The sequence below is a fragment of the Zosterops lateralis genome (assembly GCF_965231275.1).
Source record: "Zosterops lateralis genome assembly, chromosome: 8".
NCBI classification, from domain to species: Eukaryota; Metazoa; Chordata; class Aves; order Passeriformes; family Zosteropidae; genus Zosterops; species Zosterops lateralis.
In genome coordinates this window covers 15092603-15112269 of record NC_139768.1, presented here as the reverse complement: position 1 = coordinate 15112269, position 19667 = coordinate 15092603, and the positions used below count along the sequence as shown (strand labels likewise).

Here is a 19667-nt window from a genome sequence, read left to right as displayed (position 1 = left end):
AAGATGGCAGGGCAGTTGACCTATCTGCTGCCTGACCTGCTGATTTATGCAGACGTTTCATAAAACCACAGAATGGTTTGTGTTGGAAAGACAACACAAGATCATCTAGTTCTAACCTCCCTGTTATGGGCAGGGACACCTTCCACTAGACCAGACTGCTCAAAGCCCGATCCAACCTGGCCTGGAACGCTTCCAGGGATGGCATGATCCTTCTATGAATTGTGGGAAGCTGTAGTATACAAAGGAAGCACATCACATCCACAACCAGCAGCCCTGTCCCCATCCTCCAGGAGCAACATGACACCTTGGGAGTTCTCCATCTGCCATCATTGTGGAAGGCAGTAGTGTTTGGAAAACAAGAATTCCCTCACACCCATTACTTGCCTGGGATCTGGTTGGAAGCAGCTCTGTCCTGTGCAGTTATGCAGCTCCTCCATGCAGTCAGACGGATGCTCTGCTGCCTTTGGTATCTCTGCAAACAGCATCAATGCTTAGACCCGAGTGGGCACAGCCTATGAAATAGGGTAAAGAGGAAGACATGCAGCTGCTTCCTTGTGCCAGCCATCCACAACGTGACAGGGCTGTGCAGAGCACAGGAACCAACATGCAGCTGCCTCCATTTGCATGGCATGGAGGGGAAGCAGTGGCTGGGCCACTGGCCAGCTAAGGAGCAGCAGCTGCCCAGCCTTCTGTGAAGGCACAAACATTGCAAACCTCACTGCACAGGAACAACCCCAACAGTGCCCCAAACTCCTCTCCAACAGCCATCCTCTTGCTTAGATTTCTGAATGTTGTTCTGCCCCAGTTCATACCTGAAGTTATTACCCAAATAAAACCTACCTTCAAGTCAGCTGCTTGTGGGCTCTTAGCATAACTCCTTTGATGAGGCTGCTTTCAAACCATGAGAATTCCTTAGAGTCTGGGGTTCCAGCAAACATATTCCTCCAATTCTTGTGCATCACAAGGGAAGAAGAGCCTCTTGACAGTGGAAATGAACGTATTAAATACTACCAAAGCACCATACTGGGTGGCTCACCCTAGAAGCCTATCACTTTGTGATAAAAACTTCTCCTTTACCTATCCAGGATACTCAAACTCAACCAAGTAGGGCTCCCACACTTCCCTGCCCAAGGAGGGCCAGACCCCAGACACCACTGTATTCACTCACAGCACATTATCCACATCCAATCAGACAGCACAGAGCACACTGAAAGCTGTGGTTGTTCAGAGACCCACATCAAGTTCAGAAGGATAACACAAAAAGGAGCAGAGCCCACTTGGATGTGCCTACAGGATCCAGTAAATCACATCCAGGTGTTCATACTAGGCTGATTTGCTGCTTAATTAGGCAGGCACTAAATGAGTCACAGACCCTACTTCTTGAATTCTTGTTTAAAAAAGTGACAGGAGATCCAAGCTCCCAGAAACTGCCTTCAATGCAGCAGTGTCAGAGGCTCTAGCCAGGGAGAGAGATCTGTTAGACATGCAGACAGCATCTGAAAATAGGTCCAACCTCCCCCACCCACCCAGACCCCTGCAATCAGCAGGTAACATCACAACCCCTTCAGAACTTGAAACAAAACATACAATCTCTTTTGTTTCCTTTCAGTTTTATTTAGCAAAACACGACCATTTCAGCCCTGCCAAGTGCATAGCCTGACCTCACGGCCAGTTTGGGGAGGCACACTGAAAGCAGGGCTGGCTCTGCCTTTTAGCTCAGTTGTTGCTCTTGGCTGTGAAGGACAACACAAGCAGCTGTCAGAACAACAAATTAAGGAGAAAGGTGGACCTCGCTCCAGGCACCTTTCCCTTCCACTGAATCAGTCCACCCCACACACAGCTTCACATGCTTAGAGCTTGGCTGACCAGCACATAGCTGATGGGGCATCCTGGCTCAACTTGCCCCTCAAACGATGTATCCACAGGAGAAAAAAAAAAAAGGAAGGAAAGAGAAAAAAAGAGAAAAAGAGAAAAAGAGAGAAAAAGAGAAAAAAAGAGAAAAAGAGAAAAAGAGAGAAAAAGAGAAAAAGAGGAGCACAGTTAATAAAACAATTCCTGACTTGCACAAAATAAAAAGGATAAAGGACAATTGGCCTATTATTTTCACTAACAGGCAGGTCAGGTTGAGAAAGTTTGGCCCTTTGTGCACTCTTCATTGTAGCTTTCTGGCAGGCAAAAAAGTCCCTTCAGAAGCTTTGTGGGCCTTTCTCACCTCTCCTGCCCTGCAATTCCCTGAGCCAAGTGTCAGCTCTGCTGATTTGGGGTCACCAGAAGCAGCTGTGGTGCCCTTCACGAGGCCGTGAAGTCCAGGACGTGCAGGGCTGATGCCAGGGCAGCGTACAGGTGGGTGGTACTGAAACGGAGGCAGTACACTGGGCTGCTGGTGGGTGAAGACAGGTGAAAGCTCTGCAAAAAACAGGAGAATCAACCTTTCAGAGACGAGGTCAGCCCAAAGACACTGGTTGGTGTTACAGATCCAAAAGCTGAGATGTTTGAGCGAAGCAGGTTTTCCCTGCATGTAGGTTAGGTTTGCCATGGTGGACTAGCCCTAAAGACAGCCCAGCAGCCCCTCTTTCTTTTTCCCACAAGACATGTGCATTGGGCTGCCAGAGAACAGCTGAGAAGCTCTGCAGCTGCCCAGTCTCCCACCGGTGCTCACCTGCAGGCACCGAGTCTGCCGCTTATCCCAGAGGCGCACCACACCGTAGTAGGAAGAGCCGCTGGCAATCATATGGTTCTTATCACTCCTTATGCAGTACAGGGCACTGTCATGGGGCTCTTCCCACTCCTGGACACACTTCCTGCAAGAGCAACACAAACCAGAGCAGGGCTGAGCCTCCACTCCTCCTATCCACTCTGCCGGAAGGAGCTAATTCAGTCAGAGCTGAGTTCCCAGATGCTGCTCAAGGACAGTCCAGGAGCCTTGTGGGGGCCCCAGGTGCCAGCAGGGCAGGCTCACCTGGTGCTGGTCCGTATGTCCCAGTAGCGGATGTAGGTGTCATACCCACAAGAAAGGAGAAGGGAGGGCGTTTCGTAGAACACATCCAGGACTCCAGCTCCACGGTGGAAGTCGGTCCCTAAACAGGTCAACAGGTGACCACTGCAATGAAACACATTAGGGGAAGAGTCATTCAGAGCAAAAATCCCTTCCAGTTCAGCTGGCCAGAGCAGAGATGGTGTCACAGAAGTCTCCCAGATCTCATTTCTGTGATATAATAGAGTACAAAAGCCAGCAGTTTTCCTTTCCCACCCCCAGCTTCTGTGACTGCTTGGGCCACTAACCATGAAGGGTGTCATGAAGGGTGACCAGCAGGAGTCCCAGCTGAAAGAGGAAGAGCCAAGGTACAGGCGCAGCTGACCCCCAGCAGAATGGGATCCTTTTCCCTGGGAGAAGTGACCAGTATTCTGAATTATATGGCTGCATTTCCACAGGACACAACTCCCAGCTTAGTCAGACTCCAAATAATCTGCAAGAGCCATTTACCTGTTCAACCCCAGCCCATACTCAGTCCTTCAAAATACTGTCCACTGGGGTATTTCCCTAGATCTTTGACACACAGCACAGATCCACAGGCAAATTAGACTCTCCCAACCCAGTCTGCCATGGCTGCTCTCCTCAAGCCCCTCCAGTTACATCACATTCTACAAACACCATATCTGGGGCTGAATGTGACAGATCAAAAGTAACCACCCCAATGATGCTCTGGAGATGACTTTCCAAAGGCTAGATTTTTTTCTTGACCCTTTCCTCCTTTTTAATTCCTTGCTTGTAGTGAAAGAGCAAAGGCAAGATCTCCATGAAGCTGTATACTGGGTGCTTTGTGGTGGTATCATTCTGCTGCTTGTCCATGTGAAGAACCAGCCTGGTGAAGTCCCACTCTGCCAGACTTCAAGAAAAAGCTTGAGCCCCTTCCTTGGGTCACACGGAATTGCATCAGGTACATGGCACAGCCTGTCCCAGTGTCATTCCACCTGCTGCAGCAGCCAGTGATAATCAGACATGACAGACTCTTGGGAATGGAGTGGACAATCTGCCCAGCTGCTTGAAATGGCCACCTATTGCAAATTCTCATTTTTTTTTCCTTCTCTTTCTCCTCACACCCTCTACATCAAAAATGCTGGACACAATAAAACTTGAAGCACCTGCTTTTCAAACTCTGCTGCACGGCCACCCCTCTCCAACAGCCTCCTGGTTCTCAGGACAATGAAGCAGCCCTGAAAGCCAACAGCACGGATCCCGCAGTGGGGTCACTCTCAGCATCTCCCTCCATTATTTTGTTACATTCTGCTCCTTGATCCAGCATCACACAGTTCTGAGGCACATCGCCAAATGCCTTAATTCTGTCTGTAATCTGGGCTAAAGCCCTCGTCGGGGGATAAAGACCACACAAAAGGAGAAATAGAGTCCTGGGAGATGTTAAAACAAGTAAACACCTTTGTGTCAGGAGAGAGAAATCGCTGATAAAGCAGATTAGCGCCTCGAGCCCTGGTGTCCCCAGATCAGAAGGCGAGCCCTGGCCGATCTTTGCAGCCAGCACGCTTCTATGATCACAGAGCTGGCGGCATGCTGGGGCCAGCCTGTTTCCCCACAGTCACTCTCCAAAGAGCAGATTATGTAGAATAACAATTTCTTTGTGGCTGTGTAATTCCCTCCGTGACCGTGGCTGTGGGCAGCTACATTGGACCTTGATGCCAGGGCCCTAGCAACCATTTAGAGAGGCCAACCAGCCCTAGCAATGGCCCCCCCATGCAAACCTCTCGGACAAGCTTTAACATCAAGTGCATGAATTAATCCCCCCCAACACGAATCCAGGGGTGCTGGCTTATTGGACTTTGTGTTTCTCCAGGCAAGGGATCGAGGGGATTCCAGGCTTCAGCCCTTTGCAACCTTCTCACAATACATTAACCCTTGGAAGGTTACTTGTAAACCAACCCAGCAGAAATTCTGCACCTGTCTGTTGGTTGAGAGGCTGAAGCACTCATGGTTTGAGCACCGTGAGCAAGAGCAATGGGGTTTGGTTGGTCATCAGATCCACTGTGGAGTGAGACATGGATGGACATGAGTGCTCTGGCACTCCCCTACCCTTCCAAGTGCACAGATCCTCTCCATCTGCCATTCTGAAAAGCCAGCAGGACAAATGGACATGCACACAGCCCTTATCAAGGCTTCCGCAAAACCTTCTTCATCCTACAAGATGTATGTGTAGCCCAGAGTTGTAAGACATACAAACAAAGGTATGAGGAGGAGTCAGCTGCTCTCCCAGACAAGAATCCTTGGACTACCTGTGAGATGCATAAGGGGTCAGGCTGCCCAACTGAGAGTCTTCTGCCAGTTGCTCAGGCAGGAGAAAGGAGTTACTCCCAAGAGGTGAGATACCCCAGCAAGCTATAGGCAGTACCACCAGCGTGGACCCTGAGCACCACCCAGGTGTTTCTCCATGCCACTTCTCACTGCAGTGGTACCCAAGCACTTCAACAGAGTCAGGCCAGTTTTCCTCCCTCCACTTACCTTTCCATCCCAGGCAACAAAAATGAAAGAAAATTAAAGAAAAGGCAAAAAAAAAAAAAAAAAAAAAAAAAAAAGGGAAGGAAAACAGAAAAGGATTGGCTTTTCTCTGTAGGCATAAAATGAGCACAGATTCTTGCAAGCTACTGCAGCAAAGTAAACCTTGCTTTGCTGGTTTGTTAATCAGTTTGGCTCTCCTGGCCCAAGAACAGGTCAGCCAAAGTAGTTCTCAGGTGGGAGTTCCAGCCCCTGGAAACAGGAGCAGCTCATTAGCAATTTACAGAGGCAATGTGGTAGTTGCTACAGTGAAGCACTTAACTATCTGGCACCAGGGGAAAATTTACTGTGCTCTACACTGGGCATACAAACAAAACACCCATGTGTTCTGGCATGGGCACACTCAGGGTGAAAAAGATGCAGAACACAATTAGTATTTCCCCTTTATTCAGCAGATTAAGGTGTCCCTGGACATCTACCACCATGCCAGACAAGCTCTATGAGCCTGCAGCATACACAGCCACGCTGAGCCCATGCCGGGAAGGGAATTCTGCCACCACAATTCTTCCAGTCTTGGGATCACAAGTTTGTGCCCACAAATTGTCCACTCTTGGTTATCCCAAATACTCAAATACCCTCAAACCTGAACAGCTTCCCCTTTCTTGGGAGCAAAACCCACATCTAATCCTTAATAACTCATCAAGATAGCCCAGGAACAGGCCACAGAATAGCAGCAGCTACACCAGCACATCACCAATGGTTTCTAACAGCTTAGAGGGACAGAAGTTACCTTCTCCATGAGGGACAAAAAGAGATGGCATAGCTATCTTGTGCCTTTTTCACCAGCACCAGCCAAACATAGCAGGAAACAGCCACCTTCCTTTTTAGTCCCTTTTTCACCTAAACACCTTTCAAATCTCAGATAGGCTGATCCTCAGTACTTCAGAGCCCTGTCCTTGTTACAGGCTATGAAGGTTAGTCAGGAAGACCAAGCAAGACCAAACATGGGAGGGCCACACCATCTCCCCATCCTGCCGTGGTCCTCCAGCAGCAGCAAGTAGCTGTTTCACTCCCAGGTCTTCTTCAGACAAGCCAGGTAGTTCCCTGTGCAGATGGTTGGAGCTTTGCTCGTCTTTGAACTGAACAGCCTGGGCCAGGTAGTGCCCACGTTCAGTCCCAGTGCTGGGTGGCACCAACAGAAACAACTCTGCACCAGGTGAGCTCTGTGAAGCAGAATCACAAATGTGACAGTGCAAGTTTTCTGGGAAGACCAGTCTAGAGCAAGAGCTCTCAATTTCAGCAATTTAACCACAAACCATCTGGGCCAATGCAGCATCTAAAAACACACAGGGAGGCCTCCAGTTCTGAGGAATCTCACAATATTCCTAATTTTTCATACTTCCTGTTAAGCTTGTAGACAGACTGAATAATATTGACAGTAGTCCAGTACCAGCCCACAAGGAACAGAGCCAGAGCAAATCCAGCAGCCTATTTCATCCCTAGCACAGGAAAGCTGTATTAGCACTAGGCTCTGGACTCCTTGGTGACAGAACAAGATGTTTAAACAAAGTCCATGTGCCTAGTGAATGCATCCAACTGATGAGTCCAACAATGAAATGATTTTGTTCAGAAACTATAGAGAATACTTTGATTCACCCCGATCAATTTCCAAGTTCTTCTAGACTTTTAAAATTACTTTTAAAATCGGGTATTTATTCAGGATTTCCACATTACACTCTCTCCACTCCATGCTAGAAATCTAGCCATGAGCAAAGCTGTCCTGATACCTCCAGAAGACAGGCAACCTGGAAGCCAAGTGAAGGGAAGAAACAGGCTGGTTTAAGTTCTTGTTCTTTTTAAAAACAGCTTCAAGTTCTACTCCTTCTCAGTCACTAATATGAAGACAAAATAAGATCAGTCATGGCAGAGCCCAGCTGGTTACTTTCCAGATAACCCATGTGATATTGTTTCACCAAGTTAAAGTTATATACAGCCTCCCAAGCCACTGGAACTATTTGTGTGGCCATAAAAGCTCAGGACCTCCATGGTATCTTTCTGATAGTGAGAGTTCAAAAGAAGTCTGCACCTACTTTCCTGGAACCTGCCCATTTGCTGAGGATCTTGCCCAGCTGTCTCCAGTACACAATAACTACACTCCAAAAGCTGGGATGAAACAACATTTTTCTCCCTATCGTCAATTTCTGATGATCCCAATTTACTAGAATTGATATTATATAACTATGCAAACTCTAGGAAACTGCTGAATTTTGAACATCTGTTGAAAACAGAGATGTGCAAAATTTAGGACAATTCATTTGCTCTGGAATCCCCATCTGTAAACTGTCATCATCCATCAAAGAGGAGAATCTATTGCACATAAGCAGATGACTATTCAGAAACCAAACAGAGCTTCAAACCAGTATTTCAGCTCAAATAACTATCTGAAACTATACAGGTAGGAAGCATATACTTTAAATAAAAGGTATAGAGAGTCCTGTTCAGTTCCAAACACTGGCATATTTGATCTGAGTATCAAACAGAAAAGGGAAAACAAATCCATTTAAAAATAATTATCCCAAGTACAGCATTTGCACAATTTCTGGCACCCAATTAAGAGAGCATGCCAAAACCAAAGGGAAGAGCTGAGCTGCTGTCTCTTCCAGGTGCTTTGCAATAGCAGCTGAGGCACTGAGGGGATGCAGCAACTTACACTAAGAAGGGAAAGGCTTGATCAAACAACATCTGTATTGTACATAGGGAGAAACGCAGATCCTTGGCAAAGTTATTCTTCTATCCTACCCAAAAGTTGCCCCTGGCATTTAGACCAGGCTACTAATTCCTGCAAGGAGATGCGGGATTGGCATGGGGAATTTTGAGGGAACATCTTCAAGTGAAATGGCTCAGAGATGCTGTTTCAAGTGATTTTCAGGGCAAATGCCTCTCTCTGATTCCTCAGTGCAGCTGAAGGGACTCGAGGCAGTAGGGGGGAAAGACACCAACGACGGTCTGAGATTGTTTTGAGGGGAGAGACAGAAGAGGGAGTTTTGCCTTCTTTTCTTCTGCTTTCTCTGAATTGGCCCACACACGTTTTAAATGGTCCAATAAAAAGATACAATTTCTTTACCTTTCCAGCTCTGGGACCCTGTGAGTTTTTGTTGTTCGGGTTCCCGTAAGGTTAAGTTCAGAGGATAAACTGACACACTGGGCTATGGGAAAAAGCCAGTTTCTTCAAATAAAGCCACAAGGGTGCAAAAGAGACCCTGCTGGGGCTTTTATTTGGGAAAACAAACAGAAATGGCACCAAGCCCTTCTGCTTTATGAACCAATTTAACTATAAAACCAATGTTCTCCCTCTCGGGGGTGAGGAGGGGAGAGAAACAGGACATGACAATAGTCCAAAACTTTGAGGGGAAAAAAAAAAAGAAGATAGGACAAAAAAGGTTGTCTATCCCCTTTTCTTTCTTGTCCATGGCTCCTTTTCTTAGCACACGTGTGTTCTTGTAAAAACGATTAGATTGCAATTTGTATAACATGGTGACCCCCAAATTCAGACATTTAACCCCTTTTCTCTGCAAAGAATGTCAAGAATGTCTTCTCTGTCTTTCTTTCCAACGGGAGGAGTAGGGGGGAATTCTCAAACTGTGATTTCTAGGAGGAAGAGAAAAAGAGGGAGGCGAGGAAAAGAAGCAGGGAATTCTCAAAGCCTCTCGCCTTTCGCCCCACTTGTGTGGGAACAGGCGGCTGTATTGCTCCCTTTCTGGACAGAGCTCTGCAGGTCTCCTTTAATGGGGAGACAAAAAAATGGAGAGTCCAAATCAAAACAAAGCCATCTGTTTAAATGAGCTACCACTAGCCAGTGACAGAGGGGGTTCCTCATTCACTCCTTCCCATTCTTCTCTCTTGCCTCTGTTGATTCTCTCTCAACCCAGGGAAAAATAAAGATTACTTTTGCTTTGGCTCAGAGGGATGAAACTGATTGATGTGCTTCGAGTGTCCAGCCCCCACCCATACTCTCTGATTGTTCAGGGCCTTGTAAAGTTGTCATAAATATGCCTGAACAAGAGTTCAAAGGCCGCAGCATGCCCTGAACATGCATACATTGAAAAGGCAGGAGCTGGCGTCATGGTCTTTCTAGTGAGACAGGGCCAAGACTGCCACAGGGAAGAAAGGATTTAGGATAAACACCTGTATGTTCCTCCTCTTACAATGATTTTACATTTAGGCTAAGATGGACCAAAGCCCTCTTAACAAAAAGGCAGAAGACATGCAGCTTATGTGAGAGAGTTCAGAAACACAGTGTCACAAAAACCAAAACTCAACCAGAAATCAGTAAAGAACAACATGGCCTCAGTTTTGAGAAAACATGTATACCATGGGAATACATTGCACAGACAAGACTGAAGCTATCCATTATAGACAGAAGACAGAGTTCTGAAAACAGCAAAGTCTTCTAAAAGGGACAGTCGTCCAAGAAACCACCACTCAAGAGGCACCCTGCAACAATAACCTTTCTCCAGAATGAATTCAAGCTGACCATAGGCCTGGTCAGCCATGGTCCTGCTTCTAACAACACTCAATATCTCAAGGTCTGGATTGGTCATTGTGATTTAAAACTGTCAGCCAAGACAGAGACGCTGAGAAAGAAATGCAAGTCTGTAAGGAATAGGGAGCCTCTTTCCCACAAAACCTGGAGGAGTTTCCTTGGCAAAAAAAAGATGCCTGGCATATGAATCCACAGAAAAGCAGGGCCAGAAAGAATATTCCACATCTACCACATTTATTCTTCTGCTCCTCAAATCCTCTGAAACTGGTATCAGTGACAGGATAATATTTGCTATTGCTTGTCTCTCCTGATATCAGACATATGCAGCCACTTCTCTGTGACCGGATAAATCCAGTTTAAATGCTGGGTGAAACAGACTCCCCACACATCTTGGAATCAGTTACCTTTCCTTTTGATCTAGCAACTCCAGTTCTGAATATATGTGCTTCTTTCACCCATCAGCTCCTTTTGTGATTAAATTAGAGGGTCTCAAACTCGTATAAACCTTGGAGCTCAAAGCTGTGGAGAGAATGCTCTTCTCTAGAAATAATTTTAGAACACAACATTAAGAAGCCTTGAGCCAAGCTTCTATATTAAAAACTTTTATTGAAAACAGTCAGCAGGACTTATAACTAAGAACTAGACCTGCAGATTTTCATTTCACTCATCTACTTCCACACAATTAAGAAACTGGAGCACAACAGGAGACAAAGTCAAGAAGGACTGGATTTAAACAGGAAATCATCAGTAGTGATCAGCTGACCAGGATATTTAGTACTCTATGCCTCAACTCTCAAATTACACTTGCTGTTTAAGACCAGTACAGGGAGTAGAAATTTTAACTCCATGGCTCTGAAGAGCCACCAAAATGGATGCAGATCAACATAAGACAAAAGTTGAAAAGACAGCAACTCATTCTTGTGCCCTCCATGGCCCAGACAGATGTAACTTAGCAAGGGACCCATGGAAACAGACACTAGAAATACAGCAGCAGCACATTAGCAAACGTCAGCCAGCTGCTTAGGATGGTAACACTCATGCTGGCTCTTGGAAAGAAAGAGCACAGTGCAATAGCACTATAGGCAGAACAGATTACTAACCTGCTCAGCAGCTGCCTGGCTACCTGAGACTCCTCCCCAACCCTCTGGTGAGGGCACCATCCCTACACCTGAATCTCCCTTCTCCTCCACTCCCATGTCACTCTCATGAATCCTCTACCTCCCACCTCTCCAAAACCTGCAGACATCAAAGGCACCTGCCTTGAACACCTGAAGAGCAGGGGGGCCTGATGGTCAAGAAATGCAACTCTGTATCTTCCCCTTCCATGTACTCTCGACTTTTTTTTCTCCATCTCTTTGAAAAAGGTGGCAGAGATAAATGGAGAACAAAGAAACACGAAAAAGCCACAGCTCTGGCCCACACCCTGCCTATTACTTAAGGGGGAAGGAACTCTTCCGAAAGAGGAGGAAAAAAATGTGCTCCGACACAATGGCTCAAAAGGCCAGGCAGCAAACCGGGCCACTTTGTACTGCTAACAAGGGACACCTAATTACAGGAAGAGGGCAAAGAGGGACAGATAAAAGGGATACAAAATTTCAACATCTGTTGCCATAAAGGGATAAGAAGTGGGGAAACGCAAAGTGTCAGTTTGGTGTCAGTGACGGCATAAGGCTACTTTCAAAGGGCTCAGGAGCGGGAGAAAAACCGAACAAGAAATTAGAGGGTTCTTAAAAAAAAAAAAAAAAAAGAACACCCCAGAAAACAAACAAACAAAATCCCCACTCCGCCAAAAATACCTTCAAAAGGGGGGAGGAGTTGGACAAAGACTGGATATTTAAAAGGTAGAGGATCTGGGTGGCTTGCTTGCAAGGGACAGCTAACTTCTAACTTTGGTTCAGTTTTCACAGCTCTCATGCCCTGCAGCATGTCATGTCATGTCACAGGAAAGAACACCGTCGGATTTGTGCATTCAAAGTGTTTATAGCATGAAGACTACCATGTGAGACAGATCATTGGTCCATTTCAAATGTCAGGCTTTGCAAAATAGCTCCAAGAGTTGCTGCAAAGAGACCTCTGGAGTATTCTATCTTACGGAGAAGCATCCTTGAGACAGGGGCATTTGTCTCCTAACAACATGCAAGACCACCCCAATAACACGGGAAGCAACAGTTCTCTGCAGGCAAATGACAAATGCCGGCCTTGGAGCTGTCAGTGGTGCATGACACTCATCTTCCAAGGAGTTCAAACTCCCAAAGGCAATAGAAAGAAGAAGAAAGAGGAGGAGGATCTGAATAAAGTTACCTTTTCTCTTGCTTGCCATTAAGTGGCTGTTCTGTTGAGCCATACACTCACACTGGCAAACAAGACGAGACAGTCTGAATAGAGATCAGTAAAAGTGAGCAGAGGAACCCGACCTGCAAGAGAGACAGCTGCCATCATATCCTTCACTAAAGGAAGGACAAGGGGACTTGGAAGAAGACAACGAGTCAGCAAGCCCTGATACTTGATGCAAGGACACAGGTTAGTATTGTGTGGCCCATGCTGCTCACTGTTCTCCTTTCAGGCCTCTAATCACCGAACTTACTCACAGCTGCCTTCCACACACACACACACCTTGATCCACAGCAAGAATAAGTGCACAGCCATCTCCCCGCATCTAAAAGCAATCAGATGGCACAATGTAGCATGTGTGGAGTGAGAGATGTCCTCCAGAAATGCAGCTAGCCAGCTTCAAAAGCATAAGAAAAAAAATCTAAATCCTCCTTCATTACAGGAGACAAGGCCAGGTGTAGCAGCAGCTGGAATTTCAGCCATCAGAGACAGTGTCTTGGCATTATGCAGTCATTCCCCTGCTTTAGACTCCCTTGACAATTGCTTGTTGCTGCCTGTTGTGGCTTTGATCCAACGCCATCATCTCAGCAGAGTCAGAAATGAAAGACAGTTGTGGGAGTGGGATGCAGCAAGAGGCGTTTCCTTTCCCCACTAAAAATTTCCTCTACACCAAAACCAACCAAACCCTTTTCAAAGCACAGGACATATTTACAGGTGAAGATATTATCCCCTTCCTCTTGGAGGGATGAGAATGGCTGCCCCAGGGTCAGGGAACAGCGAAGGTCATAAATACAAAACATACCATGACCAACAGCAACAAGCACCAGCCAAGGACTTATCTGGCCTGGAACTAAGATGATCAGTACACAAAAGGTTATTTAAGCTTTAAATCCTTTTGTAGCACGTTCCAGTTCTCAGCTGTTGGGTAAAAAGACCACCTACTCCAATGGAAGACAATGGCACAGAAACTGATGTACTGTTACTTACTCATCCTCCAATGCAAAGAAAACTCCCCCAACTGAACTAACTGATCCTGGACAGCACTAAACATCTCAGTTGTGCTAAGGATCCTGTGATTTTCAAGAACACACCTTACACGTCATTCTACCCTGCCTAATTTTTTCTTTGACAGAAGTTACCTGGATTCTGTTCTTAGACATTATATACTTGCCAAGTTCAGCCTCGGCAGGTCAGCCTCTGGGCCCTTTCGTGGCCACAAGGAAAGAACTAACAGCAAACTAGAGGCCCTGGCTCTGTCTACCAGATGTTATCAGGACACATTGAGCACAGGAGGAGTTTTTAAGTCCTGGGTGCCTCTAAGATGTTACATTTTCATGCCACACTCTCGCTTCTGGAGTCTGACCAGGGAGACAACCATTCAAAAGCCTCAAAGGATCACTCCCTACAAGATCACTTCTGGGAATCACTGGAGCCTTTGAAGATGGATCCAAAGCTCTGCTGGGAAGATGAACAGTTTATGGAGAGTCAAGACCTGGAAGGATAGCTCTGTACGCCCTTTCTATGAATGATGACATCAAGCTTCACATGCTAGAGTCCCAGCCATGCTTCCTACTCGGCCTCCTACCCTGCACATGTTGATGAGTCTACCAGCTCACACACAGGTCCCTGCAGAGGAAAAGACCCAATGGCATGGTGCATTCCAGCTGTGACAGGTGAAGAGGGAAGAATAAGTTTGACACTCTAGCCATTTCGACAGAGGCCCAGCGGCCTAGGTTGCCTTGGGTTTTTTATTTGCCTGTCACTCAGGCTTTTCCATTATTGAAAGATCAAACTCTGCTGTGCTTGTTCATTACCTTAATCCTATTTTCTACACAGCTTTATTATCTCTTCAGGCTTCCTTGGGAAAGGCTGTCAGAAAGGCTGGGGCAGGGGGGAAAAGGGTTGCCCATCTCCTCACCCCTGTCAGATGCCTCTATTCAAGAACAGCCAGAAGACTTGATGGGTAGGGGTATCACAGCACAGCCTGCATCCTTCTGGAGTACTCCAAAGGCACCACTGGATGGGTCACTAAGAAACATGCACCATAACTGAATGCACTGGTGCTCTTTCCTTCCAGCTTGTCCTTTGTAGGATGCATTGTTGCAAAGTATTTTTGTTGCTTCAGAGAAAGAACAGCTGATTTAAATTTGTATTTGATACAGTTGACTTAAACAATCTAAACTATTTAAACTATAGATTAGAAGGCAACTGGTCTCAGATCTACCCTCCTCCATTCCCTTTCCCCAAATACAGCTCTACTGACATTCCTCAGGCCCCTTCTGCCATTGCTCATCTCAAATCCTGACAGCACTCCTTAGGATAATCTGTGCCACTCCTACCCAGAGCATCCTGGTCCTGGAAGGCAGGGCTGCCTTTCCAATAATCCTGTGAAATATTTGCTATCTGTCCATCACTACACTAAGACCCTCAGGCTGAGAGTTTCAAATTTGTCAGCAGTTGAGTCTCACATCAAGATTTGAGAACAACATTTCCCCAGTTGCTAAGGTCAGCACCTTCACCGAACAGGAACTACTCAAAGACCTCAAATCAGAGGCCATAGCAATTAACCTCCTCAGTGCTTATTAGGACAAAGAGAAGACAACGTGCCTAAGTCACTTCCACAGATAACGTGTTGCCACACCTCATCTCTCTGAACTACTGGAATTGTCAGCCAGGACAAGGTGACTTCAGAGCTGTGTTTGCCTCTGGCTTCCCAGCACCATAGAGAAGTGGATGAATGGAAGGATAAGGATCACCTTCCTCACCTCCTCTGGCTGAGCCATCAACAGAGACAGATGAAAAGGAGGGTGTAATGGGTATATTTTGACTGTATACAGGTAATGGGAAGAAACCAGGATGGCTGTGCCATCAACTGGAAAAGCTGAGAAGAAAAGCCAAGTTACTGAACCAGAACCACCCCCCATATGCCTTTCCACACCAGTTTCCTTTGTCCCCCACTTCGCAACACATCTCATCTTCTATATTGACAGAAGGAGTGATACCCTTTTGCAGCATTTCCAATATTGCACTCTTATTCACTTTTCTTTTCAAGTCCCTCTCTGTAACCTGGAAGCTCACTCACCTCTCAAGGTCCCAGATTCTCAGAGGTGAGGTGTGTCCACAGCAGGCTGTCCCCGTCACAAATGAGCTGTTTGAAAAAAGAAACAAACAAAAAACACTTACTAATCCTCATGTTCTGAAGAAAGTGCATGAGCAAGACAGAGAAAACAGATTACAAGACAGACTTTGAATTCTGGTTCAAGGTGATTTCAGCATGTCCCATCACATTTCACATGGGACAAGCAGCAGCAAAGGGAGAACTGCCACAAGACTCTCACTAGCTGAGCTTCCCAGATGCAGCAGGTCACCACTGCAGACAATTGTCAGGACATAAAGATGTATTTGTAAATACAAAGGGAAAACCTGAACAGGAACAGCTGTAAACATTTTCAAATGAATCAGTACAGAACTCAGCATGTTTTATACACAGTCAGTGCTGTAAGCTGCAGAAATAAATACTGGTTTTTCCTACTTCATGTCTCACTTCTGTTTGTTGGCAGCTTCTGAGTACAATCATGAACTGGCTGCAGAATCACAAGTCTAAAGAATCATAGAAGTCTCTGGTCCAGGCTGCTCAAAGCAGGGCCAATTTCAAAGCTGGATCAGGCTGCCCTCCCCAGTGCTCAGGCACTCTCTGTTAGAGACAGAACAGCTCTCCTGCAACAATATTTGGCTCAGTTTACACCCTCCAGCAGAGCCCATTCCAAAGTCCTCTTGGCAATGCTATGTCCCTGCTGCACATGCTGGCTCCAGAGGTCACCTGATACCCACTGGCCTCATACTAGTTCATAAGACAGAATAAATTCTTAAAATCAAGCATCAGGAACATGGGTGCTGTGCTCTCCAAACCACACTGCTTGTTTCATGCCAACTTCCCATTCTCGATCCAAATAAGAGGAAGCAGCTCATACAAGGACTTCCAAGTAAGTTACAAATGACCTCTCACAAAGCCATATTTATTGCAGCTACCAAGAATAAATTACCAAAACTATGTTTAAGTCAATGCAACAAGGATAGCATGAACACAGGAAATGGAACCTGCTTTAAATAAAAGCCATCTTTACGCTTTGCCTAAAGAACTTTTGCAGTATGATACAAGACTGGCAGCTGAAAGATGAAAGCAAAATAAGAAAACAATGTTATGTCTATAAAAACAGCAGTTAGAGCAGTTTTTTAACATTTCTTTGATCCTCTACAGCATTCTTTCTTTGGAAGTCAAGGTGTCTGCAAGCCTCTACTGCACCACAAATGGATTCTTGCAGTATTCTTGATTTTTGTGAAAAATCTGCTGCTGTAAGAAAGCACTCAGCAGCCAAGTGGTAAACACAGGCTCAACCAAAGCCAGGGAAGGACCAGATGGAAACAAGACTGGAACTCAGGACTCGTACTCCTATCTCTGTGGTTTAGCTGAGCAACTGGTTTCTCCAAACCATAAGGCCAAAGCAGCACTGACGAAACATTTTGCAAAAGAGGCAAGCAGATAACATTAAACTATTTTGAAGAGCTACAAGAACTTAGGAAGGGCTTCAGCTACCAAGGCTCCCTTTTGTGCTGACTCTATCCTTCCACCCAAACTCACGTACCTGGAGGTGTCCACAAGTTCTGTGACCCTTAGCTGCCCTTTGGGATAGAAAAGGCGTGTAGAACTAGAGCTATTTCAAAGTGTCTCCAAACAGGATGCCTTACATGCAAAATTCCAGGTTCACTGGCAGTGCACATGCAATCAGCCAAAACACCTGTAGCATTGGGCTGTCCCTACAGGTGCTGCAGGGTGCTCACATTTTTCTTCTCCATGTAAGTCCCTGATCAAAGTCTAAGAGTCTATGGAAAATCCAATTCCTGTTGCTGTGCAGCAGCCACCAGGATAAATTAAGAAAGTGTGCAACATTTCACTTTTGGAAAGATGGTTTCTACTCAATGTCTGCCTTCTCTCCACTATAGTCCAGGGCAGGAGGGAACATTTCCCTTTTGCCTATGTCACCCATCTCAGAGGAAAACAAGCAAAAGACACCCACTTTGACAGTTTGTCGGTCAAGCCCTATGTCTGGAAAGCAGCACTTTGGTCAGGAGGTCCCTCTGCTAGGCGTTGGGTTTTGTACCCCCTCCCCAGTCATAATCCATTAATAACTACTAAAGTCAATTACTGTGGTTAGAAACATAATAGCAGTCAGGGAGTCAGTCAAGCAGGCAATTGGGTGCTTAAGACTTTTCTTTTGGGGGACAAACTGACTCTGTCCCTGCAGAGAACGCCCTCACGTGGGAGACAGACCCCTTTGTGCTGAAGGTATGCACAAGGCTTTGATGGTTGCCACAGGTCTAAATTACCATGGAGGCACACCAACAGGGAGAAAAAGGTGGGAGGAACAGCTAGGTCTAATCCTCCCTTATGCTGTCAATTCTGGACTTCAGCTTTCCCTCCTTGGTCCTTACCCCTCACCCCCTCAGAGGAAAAAAAAAAAAAAAAAAAAAAAAAAAAAGGGGGGGGGGAGGGAGAGAGAGAGAAGCATTAGATAAAGAGATTTTTTCTCCAGCATCAAATACAGGCCTCAGGGCCACAAACAAGCCTCTTCTGGGTAAAGCTGACTCTATTCAGTCAACAGGAATTTTGTCTCATACTTCAGCAGGATCGGGTTTGCAGCCTTATCTGTAACAGCCTGAGCCCATTAGCAAGCAAAGATAAGACTTCTCCCACAAGAGCAGGCCACCTTCACTGCAGCATTAGAATGCAGCATTCACAAGACAACATGCACAAGAAGTGGTGCCAATGAGAAATTCCCAAAGGCTGAGGGTGAACTGACCTTAAAGTCTGGATTCCAGGGCATGATAAAAGGCTCCTCACCTTGAGTCTGATCTGCAGGCACACACCTTGAAGCCTCAGGTGTCCCATAACTGGGAACCTCTCAGAGGTGACAGTTTTATTGAGGCAAAAGAGCAACACAAGTCAGCTTTCATATGTCTAAAGCAGCATGCAGATTGGAGGAAAGCATGTAAAGCTTGCCTCCAAAACATCTGAAACTTCATTCAGCAGAGCTGAAACCTTCTATAAGGTTTGCTCCTTTCAGTTTATCTTCAACAAGGCTCTTTTGTCTTAGAGAGCACAGAGCACACATAAGAAAACCCTCTACCTTAGAGAAATGCAGCTTTTTCACAACCGTTGTTGCCAGCTGCCCAAGAAAAACAATTCAAGCTGAGTTACTAGCTTAGAGAGTGTCATTCATTTTGCCCACACTGCTTTCTACAGCCAGACTGAAGAGAGACTAGATGGGGAAGAGGGGAGTACAGGATACCCTGAATATATTAATGCAGGCATGACTCATTTATCTTAAGTATATACAACACACTGATGTACACTGACACTGATCAGATGCATCTACATCCACCATAAAAGGTGCTATGGCCAGTCTCCAGATGGCCTTGGAGATGGAAAACCCCTTCCCCACTAAGCTTCCCTCTGTCCTTTGAAAGCTGCTGGCTACCATGACTACAAGCTCCCTGTAACAGGCCCTTCTAAGGGAAAAAAGGCACCATTGTAGGGTTTCCATAACAGGGCATACTGTCTTCACAGGGATCCCCTAGGAACTAAAACCAAGCCAAAAACCAAACCAGGAAGGCAAGAATTTTGCACAGCATTGAGACACACATACTTCATACACAGCATATTTTTGTCATCCAACACAAGGAATCTTCCAACACATCTGACACTTTGCTGTCCTCTTTCTTATTTGAAGCTCCCTACTGACAGAGAGAAGAGGAATAAACAAGAGGGGAAAAAAACCCCAACAAAACAACCAAGAGCCTGCTTCTCCAGAAGTCAGACCTTCTCTATGTTGCAAAAGAGACATTTCATTAGACATCATCCCTCCACAATAGACGTTGGGCCAGGAAATGAAAGAGCACACATCCTGGCAGTACTGTTGGAAGAAACACAAGAACTCTCCATCTGACTGACTTGTGGTTGTTGAAGATCCTGTGGCATTTCTGGCAACAGCAGTAGTGCTCTGGCTACACTCCAGCTGCAATAATCCCATGGCTGCTCCCAAGGTGCCAACTACAGTTTGACTTGTGTAGTGTGCCTCTTTAGCCCATCCTGGACAGACCATTGCCAGATGTGAACAAACCAGAGGGACAGAGGTAGATGCCCATCAGTCCTTTTGGAAAGATGCTGTTTATCCAGGGGCTTGGAAACAGTCTCAGCTCCAGAAATACAAGTCACATTGAACAACATATACT

General features: G+C 46.0%; 1 protein-coding gene across 1 annotated transcript in view; it reads right to left on the bottom strand.

Moving 5' to 3' along the window:
• Positions 1–1603: 1603 nt before the first annotated feature.
• Positions 1604–19667, bottom strand: part of FBXW4 (F-box and WD repeat domain containing 4) — a 59883-nt gene continuing 41819 nt past the window's right edge. Inside the window, 4 exon segments of the mRNA XM_083866124.1 lie at positions 1604–2406; positions 2660–2801; positions 2960–3100; positions 15460–15525. Of these exon segments, the coding sequence (XP_083722250.1) occupies positions 2290–2406; positions 2660–2801; positions 2960–3100; positions 15460–15525 (466 nt within the window). The 3' untranslated portion in view covers positions 1604–2289.